The sequence below is a fragment of the Aulonocara stuartgranti genome (genome assembly GCF_965226115.1).
Source record: "Aulonocara stuartgranti genome assembly, chromosome: 14".
Lineage (NCBI taxonomy): Eukaryota > Metazoa > Chordata > Actinopteri > Cichliformes > Cichlidae > Aulonocara > Aulonocara stuartgranti.
Genome location: NC_138950.1, coordinates 20000479 through 20021403, shown reverse-complemented (window position 1 = coordinate 20021403; position 20925 = coordinate 20000479). Strand labels below are relative to the sequence as shown.

General features: G+C 41.4%; 1 protein-coding gene across 1 annotated transcript; it reads right to left on the bottom strand.

The window, feature by feature from the left end:
* Positions 1-1268: 1268 nt before the first annotated feature.
* Positions 1269-12345, bottom strand: septin4b (septin 4b). Its single transcript, XM_082501762.1, has 13 exons — positions 12244-12345; positions 11000-11134; positions 9844-10167; positions 9473-9569; positions 9290-9376; positions 9082-9205; positions 8839-8973; positions 7248-7365; positions 7014-7115; positions 5854-5950; positions 5542-5704; positions 5132-5231; positions 1269-2915 (listed from the first exon to the last, which is right to left on the bottom strand). The coding sequence occupies exons 2-13, from the start codon at positions 11102-11104 to the stop codon at positions 2847-2849; spliced, it is 1521 nt and encodes a 506-aa protein (XP_082357888.1). The 5' UTR covers positions 11105-11134; positions 12244-12345; the 3' UTR covers positions 1269-2846.
* Between the last annotated feature and the right edge of the window lie 8580 nt (positions 12346-20925).

The following is a 20925-nucleotide window of genomic DNA, read 5'->3' as shown; positions in this document are numbered from 1 at the left end:
CCGTTCAACTGGCCCACGACGACCAATCCACTTTCCAGGAAACTGTTCATCTAGGAATGCTCGGACCTGCACCCATAATGTGGTGGTGCACCATCTTGCTGGAAAAACTCAGGGAACGTGCCAGCTTCAGTGCATAAAGAGGGAAACACATCATCATGTAGCAATTTCAAATATCCAGTGACCTTGAGGTTTCCATTGATGAAGAATGGACCCACTATCGTTGTACCCCATATACCACACCAAACCATCACTTTTGTTGTTCCAACAGTCTTGGAGGGATCCATCCAATGTGGGTTAGTGTCAGACCAGTAGCGGTGGTTTTATTTAACTTCACCGTTCACATAAAAGTTTGCCTCATCACTGAACAAAATCTTCTGCATGAACTGAGGGTCCTGTTCCAATTTTTGTTTTGCCCATTCTGCAAATTCTGTGCGCTGATCTGGGTCATCCTCGTTGAGATGCTGCAGTAGCTGGAGTTTGTAAGGGTGCCATTTGTGAGTAGCTAACATCCGCCAAAGGGATGTTCGACTAATGCCACTCTCCAGTGACATGCGGCGAGTGCTACGCTGTGGGCTCTTGCTGAATGAAGCTAGGACAGCCACTGATGTTTCTTCATTAGTGACAGTTTTCTTGCATCCACATTTTGGCAAATCCAACACTGAACCAGTTTCACGAAACCTAGCAAGCAGTTTGCTGACTGTAGCATGGGAGATGGGTGGTCTCGTAGGGTGTCTTGCATTGAAATCTGCTGCAATGACCCGGTTACTGCGTTCACCAGATATCAACACAATTTCGATCCACTCCTCACGTGTTGACCTCTTCGACATGTCAATGGCTGTGAACAAAGAGAAACTTGTAAATAACTCATGAAAGAATAAAGTTACGTTGAAACCAAGCACACCATTGTTTTTCTTGTGACATTACCAATAAGTTTGATGTGTCACATGGCCCTCTTCCTATTGGAAAAACCAAAGTTTTATCCAAGATGGCCGACTTCTAAATGGCCACCATGGTCACCACCCATCTTGAGGAGTTTGCCCCCTCACATGTACTAATGTGCCACAAACAGGACTTTAATATCACCAACCATTCCCATGTTATTACAGTGTATCCATATAAATGGCCCACCCTGTACTATAACATGTATATACACACTTCCGAAACTTACATCAGAAAATCACTATCAATCCACCCATCTTAGATGACACACAAAACCATTTAATCCCACTTCCATTTGCAGCCATAAAAAACCCATTGTCTTATTCAACTTGAAATTATAGTCATATTTTATTACAATATTAGAATTTGTACACATTGCCCTCTCCAACCTCTTTCATTTATAAATTTATTACATAAATATAATCAAAAAATGCAAAATAACGAAGGCAAATTTAACATGAATTCAAAAACAAAAAGTGTCACCTGACTCTGCGATAGAAACTCGAGGAATGTATTTTTCATATATATTTTTTAAACAAAGGTCAAACAAGTCAGAGTAGAGTCATCTAATCTAATTTTTTTTAAAAAAAGAAGCTCTGCAACATTAAAAAAAAAAAAAAAAGTCAAGAGACTCATGTTCACTCATTGTTTTTGATCATTACTCATGGGCTGTAATGGTGTTGCTAAGTTATTGCAAAATTAAAAACAATTCTCACTTTTGAAGACCAATCCAAAGAAAAAATATTGGGATTATTAAATTTATCATTGGCTGTAAGATAAACGTAAAGGTTAGTACTCATCCAACATAGGAGCTCCCTTTAAGTGAGAAGATAATTATAACAAACCTATTAAAAAAAAAAAAAAAAAGCTTCTATTATCACCCCCAACAGCTGGTCAGTTTATGATCATCAAACAGATCTGCAATCTGAGTAATCTTCACAAAACTCATGCAAAAATAAAAATCACTGCATGACCTTTAATGCAACCCTGCCCTTTGATGCTCATCTCATGCAAATCTAGGGTCCTGTATTTTTCAACAACCTTTTGGGACTTTGCTACTTTTGGGAATTCTCCACGCGGTTTTTAAAGACTTCTCTACCAGATTTAAAGATGCATCGCATCTCGAATGTTGACAATGACAATCAGTGAGTTTGCTTGTGAGCTAACACTGGTCAACCCTGTGACGTCAGGCATCAGATGTGACAACTATAATTGTGAACATGCAGACACTGAACAAACCAAATGAACAAAAACCAAAAAAACCCTTAAACCAAATTAACCAACAGGAACCTCCGTCATCCACATAGTCGAGCAGTGTAACATTAAATACAGCATGTAAAAAACAAAAACAGTAGGAAAAAAAGGTGTATTATAGAAAATTATATTATTACAGTATATATATATATATATATGTATATGTGTGTGTGTGTGTGTGTGTGTGTGTCTGTTGACCTGTAAAGATTTTTAAAAAATAAACCAGAAAACACCCAGAAAAGTGTAAGCTTTGATGTAAACTTGTAAAAACAACCCTGTGATCATGTGGCTAAAGAAAAAGCTCTGATATGTGAATTAACCCCCAACCTTTCATTCATTCAAGCGAACATCACGAGAGCCATTTTAAACAGCAGACAGGGAGAGTTGGGTGTTTCTCAGCAGTGCTGCCGTAAATGTCAGAGATTCTGGAGAGGATAAAGGGAGTCGCTAAGCTGCAAACGTCTTACCACCTCCTTGCCGGGTCCTTGATCCACGTATAACATGCTGCTGATGAGGCTGAGAGGTGGCTTGGGATGTCAATATCCAAGAGTGGAATAAAGGTTTGTTTGGGGTGGAGTGGGGAGTTTTTCTTTTTTTTAATTAAATCCCAGTGAGAGCAACACATGTACACAGTGTGACTGGGTTCTTGTTTCTCAATAGCCGTCCTTCTGAGTGATCATATGATCCTGGATCCTCTGCAGCATCTCCTGCATCCGCCGCAGCTGGAAGAAGAGAGCAGAGAGAGGAGACGGGTGTTAGTGTGATACGTTTGAATGCGACGCATCCACTTTCATAGCGGTGTGAAGTGTAAGGGGGATTTCATGGAAGCTATTCATTTACGCACGGCTGCACAGGCAACAAATCAATAAACGCCCGGGAGATGGGCCTGTTCTCCCCAAACCACGTGACATGTGCTGAATGGCAGCAGGGAAACAAGGCTCCCTCCATCTGCTGCTTCACTCTGGACTACAGAGTATCTGTTATCACAGAAGCAGCACTTTAGGATATTAAAATCACTAGTATCAGTCAGCTACTCAATCACCTAATCATGTGGAGTGAGTCCCCCCCCCTATCAGATTTGTTTGAAATAAGCAGGTAACACAGGTGTTATACAGCTCCTGTTCACCTGGAGATGTTTGTCCAGCTGCTGCTGTGTGTGGGTTGGCTATAACACCCGTGGGCAAAGATGTATATTGAGCTAATTTGGTGTTACTGCGTTGCTTCATGTTGATCAGACAGAAAATGTAAAATAAACAAATGAGGGGAAAAAATAAGACTCTTTATTTAATGAAATAAATAGATTTTGCACGGTCTGGTGTTGCAGAGGGAAGGGGGCTGGTATTGACATAGCTTATTTAACTCATTATGATTGCAGAACAACATTAAAACCATATACAACCGTCTATTCCTGAGACTCAAAACAGTCATTAACAAGGCAACAGTCTAGCATCTACAAACCCAAAATAAAAAGGAATCTATAAGGAAGGTTTCTTTTCACAACAGTAATATTTATAACTTAACTTTGCAAAAAAAAGTAAGGAAATTTGGGTTTGGTTGATTATTTCTGTGTTGCAACGATGCTGCTTGGTAATAAATCTTACACTGAGGGAATGCCTGTTTATTTCCTGTTAAATGGTGTCACATTTGTAATGAAAATACATCTGTGGGTTGAGCAGCGGATTTAAGCATGTGGGTTATGTGCATTAAAAACATTCTCTGCCACAGAGATGATTAATTCTGCTATTGACTCTTGTTTTGAGCTTCTGACACCATGACTGGCCTTCACCATCAGGCTCCTTTGCACCAGTGTCTGCAACATGTGCAGACACTGGTGCAGACACTATTCTCTAAGATGACAATCCCCCCACCCCCACAGAGAAGACTTTATCAGAGACTACCTCCAGATTTTGGGAGTGGAGAGGATGAAATGGCCCACCTTCCGTCCTGACCTTACCCCTGATCCCAAAAACCTGTAAGTGGCATGTTTGCGGGATCAGCTTGGGCCATAATGACCAACATAACATTGGCTGATTTGGGACAAATGCTGATTGAAGAACAGGATGTGACCAAACTGGAGACTAGCATGAGGAGGAGGGTGCCAGGTCATTGGGGTTGTATTAAACAATTAAAGTATGTTTTGTTTCTTCAGACTTAAATAATCTAATCCATTAAATTACACCAAACAAGAGTCAATATCATAGCTGTTTGGCATTGGCAGGGAAGTTTTTCATGGGCTCAACTCTGCTGCTTGACTGACAAATGCATAAGATATAAGGATACAAGGTTTACTACCTGGAAGCATTGTTACAACAAAGAAGCAATCAACCAAACACAAATTTCCCTACTTTTTTTATGCTACTTTACTTCCACTAAACATCACAGTATTGCACAGCATGTAGCCCTTTAAATACCCACTAACAAGGTTTTTTCTGTCAGTCTTAACACTTTCCCATCATTATCCTTCCCACCTTCTCTGACCTGCCATGCACAGATGTTATGAGCTCAGGTGCAGGAACACATGTTACATTCAGCTTTTCTTTCTTTAATCCTGAGAAGGTTCATCCTGAAACTCTGGATGATGGCGTGGTTATAAACATCCTGGTGCTTCCAGAGAGTGTAAGGGGCAATCTCTTTTCCTAGTCACAGTTTAAAGCTCCAAAAGGCTACAGGTTTACTCTATAATTAAACCAGTTCCTGTTTATGAGACTGTTTTCTTGTGAGTTTCACAAAACGTGATCTGACTGGACTTAAAAAAAAATGTTTTTGGGTAAACACATCATCTGTGAGCTAAAGATACTCAGAGAGCTTCATCGCCTTTGTGATCTGAGTGCCTCTCTGGGCTGGGCTGACGGTCTGAGTGCTCGTGGTGATCAAAATTGTGGGCAGAGTCATGCTCGTGGTCGTGATGCGACTCCAGTTCGTGGTCGGCGTGCCGTACCTCCTCATCTTTCTCTCTGATGAGCTTTTCCGTCTCGGTCTCGGCCACTCCGGGCACCACTGGGATGGGGAAGTCTGTGCCGCTCTCCCGGGTTAGCTTACTGCAGAGAGACACACGTTTTGGGAAAGTTCACAGAGTTTACTACAAAGTGAGAACACAGACCAATGTAAATAAGCCTGTGATGTCTAATCAGCTGCCGACAAACATTGTTAAGACACTACACCAGACACGTCAGAGCAAACCCATCAAATACCTCAAGAATATATGAAGGTCACACATTTTTTTAATCACATTCTCCTTCTCAAAACAACAATATTCTAACACTGTTATAATTCATCTTGATTTTTCTTGTGCCATATTTCTTTCATCTCACTAAAACTTATTTCTCCCGTCCTTCAGCGTGAGCATACTTGCGGTTGCGCTCCTTGACGACCATGCGGGTCATGCTCTGGATGCACTGAGCTCTGTAGTTCTCGTAGTGAGTCTCTCGGGTCACGTCCTTGAGATCTTGCATGTGCGTGCGAACGAGCATGTTCCTCAGCTTCACGAAATCGCAGTGTGCTGGGTTTTCCACTGCAGACCACAGAGTGAGGATCAACTACACACTCAATACTTATACACGTTCACTGTCAACTTTTTTAATGGTACATCTATACAGAAAGCATTTTAGTATGTATGATTTTGAGGTCTTTGTTTAGGGGAACATATGAGGTCAAGCTTACCTTCTACAATACCCCAGGGGTACAGACGGCCTCGCACCCTCTTCCCTTTGGCCTCCACCACGGTGTTGCTGCCTATTACTGCAAAGGGGATGCTTTCCTAAAGGGGTCAAGATAAAGATCGTAATATTAAAAGCATGTTATGGTCATAAAGATCACATCTGGCTGGGCAGGGTGTGAACACATCTGTATTAAAAAAAACAACAACAGACCAGTTATATCCCTTTCCTCTTAAATGTCTTCGTCCTTTCTTGTGCAAGACCTTTTTTTCCCCCTTTTTAAACCTGATCTTTACGTAATCCAACAAGAGGTAGAATTCCATAAACCTCAAAGTTATTGATTTGATTGTAATCATACTGACATGACCGTAGCATATGTAGTCGACTGGACCATGAACTTAAGATAAAGCTTCGCATTAACTTTGCCTAGAGCACTGTGAGTGTATAGGGCAGTATAGGGCATAGATAAATATGATATCAATAAATATATTATATGTTTTTAAGATTTTCCTCATGTCACATACTTACATTGTTCAAAATGTGACATCTAACAAATTTGTTACATTATTGCAATTATTGCTGTTCCAGTAAATAAACCAGTATTTAGATCTTTATCATAGCGTTAGAATGAAACGCTGTGTTGATATGATAAATTAAATTACACGTAGTAATAAAATTATTAAAGACGTGTCACATGGTCAAACAAGCGCTGCAGGCCTGGCAAAACCAGCCTGTATGACACAGAAAATATATCCTATACTTACTAAAATTAAAATATATGAAATGCATCATAATTAAGAAGTAATTCTGATTTTCTTGATAGTTATTGTTTATTGACCAAAGTAAAGACCTGTGTGTTGAGCAGGGGTTTTGCTAGTAGTGATAACTTTTGCTTTTATTTCCACCGACTGTGTGCTTAGTACCACCTTACAATACGGGAAGTGTAGAGGAGGCTGATTCATCAACACTTAAATCCACCAGGTCTGACTATATAGTCTGTTCATTCATTTTAATGTCAATTCTTATTAATATTAAATTTGTTTGCAGCACAATTTGTTTTGAATGACAATGATTTGACTCTCAGCATTCTGCTTTCAGCTGAGTTTAGTGTACTAAACACAAATACTTGGATGAAGAAAAGAAAGAAAGGAGATCACTGATCACCTTCAGCTCATGGTCTTGTTGCTTGAAATCTTCATCTTCATCAGAGTCGCAGTCGGGGAACTGGTATATCTTTATACCGTACTGCTCAATCTCCTCTCTGATCTGCAAAGAAAAACAGTGGAAAAACATGTCTGATGTCAAAGTGTGAATAACGTCCTCTGTGAGGATACAAGTAAAACACTCTGCGGCGTATACACAGATTGATTCGTGGGATGAAACATGCAGTCGCCTTGCCTTAATTTTCTTTTTCTTCACTTCACCAGGGGTGAGTGTGTCTGCTTTGGCCAAGACTGGGACAATGTTGACCTTCTCATGGAGAGCCTTCATAAATTCCACATCCAGAGGTCGGAGGCTGGAAGAGATGAGGCAAAACATACCAAGAAAGGATAATGAGACACTTATTATTTATTAGGATAGTGTAGAGTAGACAAGAGAGTGGGCATTTTCAAAAAAGGTGAGTCACCTGAAAGCAGGCCACTGCAATAAGGACTACAGCTTTCAGCACATGAGGAACACAAACTTTATTTTAGGGGTTCTCTGAGTTTTTATGGCCGGGTCGGTGTTTGTAGAGTGTAGTTTCTTCAGAGAATGATGGTTTGCGCACGTTTATCGCTAACCATTAGTGAGGTTGGAGTTACATTCCTGGGCAAAAAGTTATCAATCATTGTCAGGAAGGTTTAGTTTGCTAATGATGACTAATTGAAGAAAAATACTTCCCGAGTCACATTCTGGGCTTCCCTATCACTGTTTAACATAAACTGTGGCTGAATGAAATATACAAGCCATGCGCTTTTTCCATGTTGCCTTCACAGGCCACAGAAAACTTCAAAAAGGGCCACCACTGATGATTTACTGTTAGACAAGTTTAAACTGGGGTTGATAATCATTAACTGTTAGATCATTTTGTGCCAATAAACTCCATTTAGATTTGAAAGCGTTTCATAAATGCTCATGAATTGCTGGCAATCAGGATCAGGCAACAACAGACTTACCTGCCGATCCACATCTAGATTTCTCCACTCTAAGCTTTCCTGCATCAAGTCTTATCTGTAGTTCAAAATTAAAGGTGCTAGTTTATCTCAGAGATTTAGCATGTGACCACATGCCATACAGCTGAAATGCATCAGTCTGGGTTGGAGTCCTTCCCCTCCTCTCTCTCTCTCTCTCTCTCTCCCCCTCCCCCCCATCTAATGCTGCACTATCAAATGACAGCAAAAATGTACAACCCCCTCCCCCCGAAAAAAACTTGAAGCATAAGATGATGTCTCTGGCTGCATGGCACACTGGCCGACCAATCGGTGGCAGCAGACACTTGCTCACCAACAGAGGGAGCCGTTTCTCCATGGCTGTCACGCTGAAAATGCTCTGCAGCATTACTTGAATTTTATGGTATTCTGGCTCCTTGATGAACACAGATCTGGATGCGCACAAATGTGCTGAGAGGTACCACAGCAGCACAAACAATTGATTAGTGTAAAATCACTGCAGCAGATGTAAAGTTATCCAAGGGCAGCTGAGAGGTGCTTTATCTCTGGGAAAGATGCTGGGCATCAACAATTTAAGAGGCTGTGTGTTTACTCACACTGTGAGTAAACACCGATCCACTAGATACGTGTGGAAGATATCACGTGTGCGCTCAGGACGATGGCTGCGATAAACATGTGATCAGAGATCACGAGGAAAAGTGTAGTTAATGGTCCCATTATCACTTCTGAACATTGCACGTGATAATGTGCTGCAGCAGAAACAACTTAATCTTCCATATTTTTAGAACTAATAATAAAGAGAGGACGAGCAGGCTGAGTTAGCTGTAGCTTTGTCATACCCGTGACCGAAGGGTGAGATGAAATAGAGGCAGCAGTGTACGCGGTTGTCCTGGATGTTCTTGCGATTGAGGCCACTCTCATCCCTGAAGTACTGCTCGAACTGCTGGTCAATGTAGTCAGCCACTGACTTCCAGCTAAAGCAGAAACACACAGGGGCGTTCAGTCTCTGAGGCAAAGTGTAACAGCTGACCGTGTAACTCAGATTCACTCAGGGTTATCTGATGCGTTAAACATGTCTGTACCATTCAGTGTTGTTCACAGCGTCCCCAAACCCAGGGGTATCCACAATGGTGAGTTTCAATTTGACACCTTTCTCCTCTATATCCACCGTGTGTTTGGTGATTTCTACCGTTTGTGTGATTCTCTCTAGGATAGAAAAAAAGAAGTAAACAGCCCTCAGCCATTATATAATGTAGTACAGCAAATTTTAAAACAAATAATCACACGCACCTTCTGCATTGAGCAGCTTCCTATCTTTGTACAGATCTGTGAGAAACAGACTGTTGACCAGGGTGGACTTTCCCAGGCCAGATTCACCTTCAAACAAAGAACAACAAAGAAGAAAAGACAGTCTTTTTAAAACAAACACGGTCTTAAGCTCAAATAGCAGCTAATGCTAAAACGAGGATTTACCTGCTACCATGAGCGTGAAGTCAAATCCTTTCTTGACAGACTTGCGGTGCACCTGGTTTGGCAGCGTTGCGAAACCCACGTACTCCTTGTCCTGGTCCTACAAATGCACAAAAAGATAAAAATGGAATAAGGAAACAGAGGCTGTGTACACCATGGTTTCTTTTTTCAAACCTGATATCGGCTTTTTGAAATATTTTGGCATTGTTGTCCCATTTGCAGTATTTCGACAGCAATAACGGCAACAGCACAAAACCCAAAAAAAAAAAAACCAAACCCAAACAACAGTAAAACAAGGTATGAAATGTATCAGCATGTTACAGCACACGGGCTGTGCTGACCCCTCTTTGGGGCTTCCTGACGCCTTGTATTACCTCGCTACTGTCGTATGGGTCAAATCGAACCCAGGGGCTCTTTGGCCTGGAGGGACTGACGGGGGACGGCAAGTCAAACTCCACGCTTCGGCTTTGTGGCAAACCGGAGTCTGAACCCGAATCTGACTGGGCCCTGCCGGCCACGGGGGGCCGCAAATATGACGGGGTGTGGGGGCGGTCATTGCCCTCGGCCTGCCTGTCCGCATCATGAGCCTCGGGGTCATGATGGTGGTGATGCTTGTGATGGCGGAGACCGTGCCCACCATGATGCTGAGGGTCCTGCATAATGTTTTCCACTTCTGAGTCATCTGAATGGCTTGAGGGCTGGAGAGAAGCGAAGGTCGTGGGGGGGCGGGAGGGATGACGAGGCGAACAGGAAAAAAAGAAATACGGTGGAGGGAAAAGAGGAACGTTAGAGCACCAATGTAGAGGGGGAGGTATGGAGATCCAGAGGGTAGAAAGTTTTAGAAAATCAACTTAAAGTTTTATGGTGAGGGATTTAAGACACAGCAACAAAGAGATCTTTCATATCTGACAACTCAAAACTGTTAGTATACCTAGCTGAAGGCCAGTGGGTAACACATGAGATTTGTACATTAATGTGGATGAGCCTTTAACTATTCATTGGAAACAGGATACATGTTAGGGACTTTACAGCTGGTGGATCACCTTCTATTATAAATGAGGAGAAGTCATGTTAGAGCTGAACACTGCAGCCAAGTTGTTTTATGAAACTAACAATGAATGAACTCCAATACTGTGTTTACATTTACTCTCCTTTAAGAGTGATCGGTAACATTAAAGACAAGGACTGTTTTAGACATCAGGTATTTTACTCTTCATTATTAATGCAATCTTTAAAAGTGTAAATTTTCTGTAAGAGGACACGCAGCTATGGACTCTAGTTACAGTTACTAAAGTCTCCCTGATAGATAAATAATGGAGTGGAATTCAGCAAGCAACACGGCCACTCAAATTCAGCTGTGAGCACACACTGTGACACAGTTTTAAATTTAAATTTAGACCCTAAAGAGATAAATTCATGTCTAATCCTTAGCTTAAGCGCATAAAAACTACAGACTTTGACGGCAGAAATCAGCTGAAGATGGGCAGTAACAGAAAAATATATATATATTGGGGGGGGGGTCACCGGTACCTGTTCATGGTGATCATGATCATGGTGTCTGCTCTGATTAGGGGAAGCTGGACAGGAGTCTTGTTCATCTGATGAAGAGGAATGCTCGTGGTCACTGTCCTCCATTGCAACTGGGGCTAAAGCGCACTCTGTGATCTTGAATCCGAAGGGCGCACGCGTGTGGTGAGGTTTATCGGGGAATAGAACAACAGGGAGGTTGAAGAAGAGGATGGAGAAGGGCCAACAAAGAGCCTCGCAGATCCACGCATGAACCACAAGGAGGACATGAGGAGTACAGGTAAGATGGATAAAGACGAGGAAGAAGACGACAAAAAAATTAAAAAAGCTAATGAATAAAAGAACATACCATTTACAGCAGAAATGGTATGATGCATGTAATAATATAACAAGGGACTGAACATTAGATATATGCTATAAATTAATATGCGTCTGTATACATTTGATTGCAAAATCAAAACATATATAGGATGAGCTCAACAGGGACAGGAATTAATAAGCATTTGCTTCCTTATTATTTTTTTTTCCCCAAACAGGAATTGCTCAATATTTTCAACATGATATCTTTCTTTGATATCATGTTCATTCATTTTTTAAAAAAAATATGTATTAACTCTCGTTATGCGTTTCAAAATAAAGATTTGATACAGATCAGGTTATGTTCACTCCTCTTGTTCTGGTGCCATTTTCCTATTCATGCTCCCAGCTACAGTTACTATTGCAAAAGCTAACTACAAGTTTGACAGCAAGTAAAGTCTGTGCCAATTTCTTTCCAGTTTAATTTTGATTAAAAAAAAGCTTAGCATGTAATCTTTTTGGTGTTTCCACATGGTTAGGTGCTCCACCTGTGACCTACAGCTCTAATATGATTGGGATTTAGAGCTTAAGGGCAGAGGAAACAGTGATAGTTTCACCGATTGGGAAATCGGTGACCTGCTTTCCTGATGCACAACCAAAGCCCTAAGATCAATGTCCAGCATGGTGGGTTCTGTGTCCTACATAAAATAAAGTGTCAATCACCGACATTTTGCTTTGGATTACAAATCCACAGAAGTGCATCAAACAGACTCCCACTACTTTTTTTTTTGCTTAAATATGAAAAAAGCTTCAAAGCGACTTTTAGATGTATCATCTGGAATATCACACTAAAACAACTCAAGGGACTACAGGAATAAAAATCAAAGAACAAACTAATTATCAAACATATTCTCAGTAAAGTGGATAAAAGCACGTTCACCCGTTCTCACCTCCTTTCTTTCGATGCCTCACCTGTGTCTAAAACCCTCTTCTTTTTACTTCTTAAAAACTGCTCCTCGTACAAAGTCCAGCAGGACTCGGAAAGCAAAGAGCAGCGGCTCCAGCATTTATACAACTCCACACTAGAGGACACAGTGCCCTTCAGCTCCATTGAGCTGGTCGGCACCCCGGGGAGCTGATCAGTGGCATTGATGAGGTGCACGTCAGCGCTGACAGGCATCACCAACCCAGACATAGACTACATCCATCAAATCTACTTAACTTTGGGGCTGCACAGCTCCATGTCGTGCACAATTATACGCAAACTGTGAGTTTGACGTCTTCTGCTGTTTCACCGTTTTGCCTGACAATTCACATTGACACCAGCAAACAGCCTAATCTGATGAGTTGAACCTGATAACAAAGCAAAAAGATAAGGAAACACTGATAGCAGCATTAGAGCAGAAAACATGATGCTACTTTGTCACTCTGTTGTACGGTGTGTGGACTGATGTTATAACATGAAGACAAATACTGTGCATATTTTGCAGGGCCCATTCTTAACCTTTGCCACTCACAGCTAATGTCTGTACTCCATAAGCCTACAATGACAGTTCCTGTGACAATAAAATATGTCAAGAGCAGAAGTATCCTCACAAAAGACTTACAGGAACTGCTCAGGGTTTGCAGTGTGACATCAAATTCAATTCTAATAATGATCGGTTCAGCCAGAGAGGATCTGAGGCCAAATTTCCTCTCATTCTGTTTGGGAGCTCGAGTACTAAAGGAGGTGACTAAAGTCAGATATTTAGGTTACATCATCAGGAACAATCACTGTGATGATAATTAGAGCCTGACAGCTATTGATACCAAAACCAATCTCTACATTTGGTGATTTAAAAACAGGATAAAGTCATATACTAATGTGCAATGCTGATATACTACCCCAAATGTGTATATTGTACAGCTGGTGTTAAAATCGGTCCTAGTGGTGTATTTAGACTAAAACTAAAATGAAATAGAATAATGACTTTAATAATAATGACTTACAAGTCTCTGTCTAGAGAAAAGGCTCTGCAGAGGACCATCACCACCTGACTGTCAGCTTGGCTATCGCTGACCATTTGAGTTGTCTACTTAGAGGTAGGACTGTAGAACTATACAACATCCACAGACACACATATACTCTGCACATATTCAAAAGAGACATCAGGGCCTCAAATGCTCTTCTTTCTCTCCCTTAAAAATTTCAGAATGCAGAAAATGACTGACTTAAAGAACAGCTTGGAATAAAGAGTATCACAAAGGTAACCACCAAATGTTTCCACCAGATCACACGAGGTGAAGCCGAGCTGCTTACTGCCTCATTATAAACATAACTGCCGGCAATGCTGATGAATTCACTAATTAAGCTAACAAATGAATGAATTATAAACTATTTATCTGCCAAGGCACTTGTCTTCACGTACCACATTAAGCATTTAGGAGAACTCCTCATTTATAAGCAAATTTATTCAGCTCCCAGTTTCAAACTCTGCAGTTTGCATCGTCTTTACGGGAGACATCATCGTGTCTGGGAATCACACAGTTACTGTACACATTTCCTATTCCTTTTCTGTTGTATGCACATATTTCAGAAACTTACATGTTACCTTTTTGTGTAGTGTGTCTGTGTCTTCATTCCTTTCTACTTTTGTAGCATTCCTGAAGTTGACCCCAACTTCAGAGCTTGGTTACAGATTTCTTCTCTAAGCCAAACATACTCTCAGTTTACCCCTTCTTTAAAAGCAGCCGAGATAGCAGGCATTACTGAATGCAGGTAGGGGATTTGTCTTCCTCTAAGCACTAAAGCAGCTTTGTACAGCAAACTGATGAGGTTCAAACAGGTTCAAATTCTTCCTCTCACACCAAAGCAGCCATCAGGCCATTCCTCCGCTGTGTTCTCGGCCCTGATATTTAAGAATTTAGAGCCGAAAAGGTCTTAAGAAAGGAATGCCACAGGAAATTGTGTTTGGGTTTTGTTTTTTTCATTTTTTAATATACCTAAGGAAACATTAATTTTCTCTTTTATTCAGCTGGAAGAAAAAACAGCAGACTATAAGTCAAGAACAATTACAACTATTCTGTGTTCCTAGTATGCATAAAGTAGGAAAAGGGATATTGGGGAATTATTAAGGCAGAGTTCAACATAGGCGAGACATTTAGGCTGATTTTACTGGAGTTCCATTTTCCACATGCAAACATTTCCACTAACTTTAAAAAACCATTCAAGTATCTCCTGACACATTAATCTTGGGCTTAAATGCATTCCCACTAAAATGCACTTCAGCACAACTTGCTCAGCGCCATCTTTCCAATTCAGTTTGGGTGGAAAGCAAAGCCTGTAAACCTGCACTTTAATGGTTACTGTGAACAGGCTGAACAATTCAAATATGAGCAAATGTTCTGAGATCAGCAAAAGCTCCTTTTAACAAGATTTACCATCATATATTTCTTAAAGTTGGCTTCTCCAAGCCAAAAGAAAGGCAATTTCCAGTCCCGAGCCAATAAAAAATGAAAGTCAGGCTATCGTGTGTCATGCAGATAAATCAATATGCTAATGAAACACATGATTGACTACGGATAGAAAGATTAGTGCTGCTCTCATGAGCAATACAAACACAGAAAAGCCATACAACTTACACAGCTCTAGATTTAAAGTTTAGAAAGAGACCCCAACAAAAGTTTAAAAAAGAAAAAGAAAAAAAAAGCCCCCAATCTTGTGTAAGATTTACAGAAGTGTCCCCTAATCCCGATTTCTCCAATATTAACTGATGACGTGAAAACAATCTTCTTTAACTAGAATGAAACCTGATGGGCTTTGACATCTATGTCACATTTTTCCATTTTGGTCCCACACAGTCTCCCACTGGAATGAGTCTCCACTGAGACCTGAACCAATTATAATTTCCATAACTGGCTCAGGGTGAGTTCATCGAGAAAATAAGCAACCAATCGCTAGAGAATCCACGCAGAGTTTGACGAGAGATAAAACAGAACAGATAAACTGCCAACTGGGTGAAACCATGGTGTAGCTGGTTCTGATCCAAAGTGGTACCGTGAGGATCGGAAGCACAAAGCCCAAGCTGGAAATCAGGAACACCAATGCCCAAGAAGTAGTGCCAAACAGGCCTTCATAACACAACAGTCCATATGGCTTTTGAGACTTCCTCACATTATTCAAAAATGCTTTAAAGACTTCCTCATATTACTCAAAAACATTAATCTACATTTTCTACATAGCAAAACAAAGGAGGGAGGGAAAATTAATCACTGGTATGTGGACACAAACATTTTGCCTCTGGAACGGACATATTTTACTTTGTCAACAGCTGCGTCTTTGTCATTTCCTGCAACACTGATAAAAATGCACTTATGATGTTCGCCTGAAGCGTTTTGTTTGCCATGTGAAATTAGTAAGAAGTGGGGTTAAAGTAACAATTTTAGGTCTTTGTTGCATATACAGTCCACAAAGATGGATTAAATAATCTTAATGATATTTAATAAGCAGTCTAAGAGGCAAGTGGTAGGTTTCTGCACAGCTACTGAGATGAATAATACTAGCCTTTGAAGTTCTTTCCAGTACTTTATCAAGAAGACCACTGTTGGAAAAAACAACCTCTCAAGTATGTGTGGCATTTATTACGATGGGAGTAAAATCTTTATGCTAAGCGGTGCAGTCCCTGAGAAACAATTGGAGGACATGAAACCTAGCCAAACACAAACAAGTTGTGCGGCTGACTGTGCTGCTTTGTTACTTTTGGATCAAGATGGTGGGTTTGGCTGGCACAGCGCTGATGGACGGTGATATGTTGCATTAAATGCTGCTCTCAGGGGAAAAGCCCTCTTCAAATGTACGACATGGGAAATGCAATCAGAAGCTGCCAAAAGTCATAAAGAAGCCGGGCAGCGTGTTGTTATTCACAGTCCGTGATGAAAGCACATTTCAGCTCGGTAGGAAATGCAGTTGACAGAGTCGTATATAATCCAGCTACAATAATTACTGCACTATTATTCACTTCATGCTAAATAATTTTTGCTTGACATAAGGTGCCACGGTTGGCACGAATTCTCTCTCTACTGTATGCCGGCAGACGGAGCATGATTATTATTATTTCATACACACTGTATTGATATTATGCTCCTCCTAGATTTTAGTGTTTCCACTCACAACAAAAGTCACCTCAAGGTGCTTTATGCTGTCAGATGAGATAAAAAACCCAACAGTAAGACAATCCACTTTGAGCAACCACTTGACAACAGTGGGGAGGAAGAACTCCCTCTTATCAGGAAAACAAAAACCTCTGAGAGAACCAGATTCTGTGAGGGGTAGCCATCTATTCTGATGAGTTGGGGTGGAGAAAAAGAGTAGACAGCAAAGGAAAGCATAGAGAGCTATTACAGACAAACAGAAACTATGTGAGAGAGTAGAAAAAATTAATGACAAACAGCAGTAAAACAAGAGAGTGGAGTGGGTCTCCTACCAATCGGAATCAGTGGATTGCCTCCCCAGCTACTCTCCCATGTGAGAGTATCCTTGAGTAGTGAGAGTTCGAATGTTAGATACAGCACATGCATGAATGGTTGTTTGATTCGGCAAATGAGGCTTATAGTCAGGGGTGCACATAAGTGGTCCACGGGTGCGCATTTGCTGTCAAAAATAAAAGACGCGCACCAGATAAGAAGTTGCAACGCGCGTTTGCGTACATATAAAAAGGCACTGTTTTTGTCCGCTAGAGTGGGATTTTCACGGCATATTCCGCACCACATCTCTGTGCGTTCATCATTTGTTTGAAGCCAGCTCACATCCTGCAACCACTTTTCCGAGAATACGTGCTTCTTTTGCGGTTCGGACTCCTTCTGACATTTGTTTGGAGGTGGAGGAACACCAAAGTAATTGCTTAAAGGAGCTTGCTTCTTTGACATCTTTAAGAGTTCTAAACAAATGTCTGTCCTCCTCCAGAAAATCTTATGTACGCAAACGCGCGTTGCAACTTCTTATCTGGTGCGCGTCTTTTATTTTGATAGCGAATGCGCACCTGCGGACCACTTACGTGCACCCCTGACTATAGTAAAGAGTTCTTGGAGTTCAGCTGCAGCAGAAAAGTTGAACATAAGTACCACAACATTTCACATGTTAGAGTGGAGAAGAAGTGCTCACTGCCATCATGGGAAGTTCCATCCACTGCCTAGGCCTTAATAGTTGTTATTACAAGAAGCAATCCACTAGTCGCACATTGCTTTGTCACGGACACCTCAGTTACCTAGGTATCAAAAAGGAAAATTTAAAGTCTAACATTAAAAATAGAGAGAGTATCTGTCTCCAAAAGCCAAACTGGGAGAGCGACAGTTGAAGGCTGTGTCTCCCAGTCTACTTTTAGAAACTCTAGGAACAACAAATAAGCCTGCAGTGTGAGAGTGAAGTGCTCTACTGGGACAATATGATAGTTTGTGATACCCAAAAGATCTCACAGAGCCTGATCCTTCAGGACCATCCCTGTGAGATGAAGGATTTATATTCAGTGAAAATCAGCCAGTACGAGAAAACTATTACTTCTATTTTGGATGAGTTGAAGGCTTTTCAGGGAGCTTTTAGCTGTTCATTAGGTAAAATACTACCGCCTAGAAGTAACAAACTTGTGGACTAGCTTTTCAGCATCACTCAGGAGACAGGATGTTTATAGTTTTAGCAGTATTGTGCAGATAAAAGGAGGCAGTTAGACATTTGTTTAAGGTGCCGGTTGAAGGAGATATCCAAGACTCCAAGAAAAATGAGATGTCATGAATATAAAAGCTGCATTTATACTAATAAAGCATGATTATATATGCTTTCACAGCATTAACAACACTGTGTGTATTCCTCTTTACAATCTTAATGTTGTGGAATAGAGAGGCTGAATCCCAGTAAGGTTTCCCCTTGTGATGAGGCCAGTAGCAGGTGGTGAAGGGAGCCATGTGTGTGCCGTGTGAATACTGTGGTTGTTTGGATAGTTATAGCGGCGCTCTGTGTGAAGCTGGCTCAGTTCAGAGAGAGAGAGAGACAGAAATAGTCCAACTCACCACACTCTCCCACAGCTATAGAGCCCATACAAATATTCACACGACCACAAATATTCACTGCTACACACAAAAAATTATGTTTTTATCATTTCCTACTCCAAGTCAAAAGAATACAAAAAGATAGCAGCACCCTAATCAGGTGTTTCCTCTTCCTCAAATGTATTTCTGTCACAGTAAAGCACCAGGAAACGACGTCTTCCTCCATCTGAGACTCGCTTACAAACGCGCTCAGTGCATTAAGCCATCACATCTGATCAATGCATGTGTCAATCAGGGTTAGCGTTTTAACTTCTTAGAGATGTGCACAAAGGAAAAGCGAAAACCAAACAGATACTCCAGCAGCTTAGCATAAAACCACCATTAGCTGAGAAAAAGAACAAGCCTGGTCACATGCATTCATGTGAACGGTCCAGCTCCCACAAGGTTTCATGAGGATAATCTGAATGCGGCCAAAATCAAACACATGTACAGAGAGAACCTGCAACCACATGTAGGAAACTCAAAAGAAAAAACAAAACACCAAGAGTGAGTCACAAGCAGCCGCTAAATGCTGGGTCAGCAAGAAGAAAAGCAGCAAACACATACCCATCCATCACTGTTTGCTTCTGAATTTGCTGCCATATTATATCTTCAGTACCAGTGGTATTCCTTGAGGCTCACAGCTTAAATTGCACAGAAACCAGTGAAGAGATGTCACTTAGCTTCTGGGCCCCCACTCGCGTTACATAAGTGCATCAACTTTCCCTGCAATCAAGTGGCATACAAAGTTCCTCCTGCACATGTCCAACATCTTTATCAAACAGGTAAACCTTCAATCTATGCCTTCTCTGCATCTGGAGCTTTTTCCAGAGCTCCACCCAGCTCTCCCCTTTCTGACCAATCTGCAGCTGTTATGCAGATAAGCAGCAGCAATTGAGCTTGTGTGTGCGCGCACCTCTGTTCTGCCTTCAGAAGAAACACTTGTTCTGCAGGGAGACCAAAGACGCTGGCCCTGCAAGCCATGCAACAAGCAACTCATGCCCTCATTCCTAAACCCACAACACGCGTGCGATTAACACATAACACAAACACACACACACGAAATATCTGCCGCCAACAGAAAACACATGTGAGAAATAATTCTGTGAATAATTCAAACTATCACTGGGAGAATCTGGTTTTGCAAGAACCTGGGATGAAGCATCAGAAGATAACAGCACTGTGCAGTTAAACTCTTACAATGGCCTTTACATCCAGTCCAGACCTCCCAGCTGGCAGTACCAGGACCAGAGCGGCACGAGGAGAAAGAGAGAGAAAGTGTGTCTATGAGGGGGAGGAGAGGTAGTGTGTGGCCTACATGCTACAAATAATCTTTTTTTATCTAATACACACTTCGTCTGCCCCCCCCCGCCCCCCCACACACACTCTTACTTAAGTGGACCACAGCTCAAAGCTTTTGCATTAATCTCAGAGGTTCCCTGTGTTTTGCACAGTCTTACAATATTCACTCATTCTTAAAGGATTTTGTGATTACCATGTTGGGTTCTGAACAAGGGTGAATGAACTCAAGTGTTCTGTGGTTTGTTTGTTTTTTAAATTTAAATCATAAAGCTAAAAACCAGTTTAAAAAAAACCCCACAATATGATGGTGATTCTGTGATCTACCAGCATGTGACAGTAACGAAACATAACCGGAAACAAAAAAAAAGAAAAAGAAAAATATAAAAGCTCAGCTTGCGTCTGGGCTGAGATCTAATCTTCAGCTTTTTAGGGGAGAACAAAAACAGGAGCAGAATTCAGCTGAGAGTTCATTTTCTGCCTATGGGAGGAAGAGCTAAATGTAACACGATCCCAATCTTAATAGCTTTTGATGAAAGTGTGCCAACTTATACAGCCGTAATAACTACCATAAGCAGAAGCAATGCAAATAGAATCAGGTCAACAGACGTGCCAGTCTAAGAAACCACACAGTAGGCAAATCTCACTTAAACATCTATTAAATGTGACACATGTTCAGGACTGGCCTGGATGAGAAACACAGGCTTATAGACAGGAGATATTACTTCCTGTAAGGAAAGATAGTGTCTGGGGAGACAACTGCTGCCTTGCTTTAATCCTCTCTGGCTGCATCACATCATGAGGGTGATTATCGTGGACTGTCTGAAAGGGCTGACTGTGCCCAAGGGACCGTCAGCTTTAGATATAGTGCAAACACATGCACATACCTGTATGATGGACTACACACACACACACACACACACACACACACACACACACACACACACACACACACACACACGCTCGAGTCAAACAGTAGAGTCTACAGTGCTGTGAGGATCACACTGCCCCTCATAATTAAAATGTCTCCCCGTACATGTTTACACTGCAGGGTTGGCTTGGGGCCAGCAGGGCTGGAATGAGTTTCTTGATAAAACTATTTGGTCCAGTAAGCTACACCATATTTTATTATCTCAAAATGTCAAAGACAGAGCCAATTCATCAGTCTGCTCAACAAATTATCATCTCTATGACTTTGTGTTGCATGTATGTGCTGAATTTCTCTCACACAGAGGACGCACTGTGGGACGGTGGAGGGAGGGCAGTGCCACCTGCTG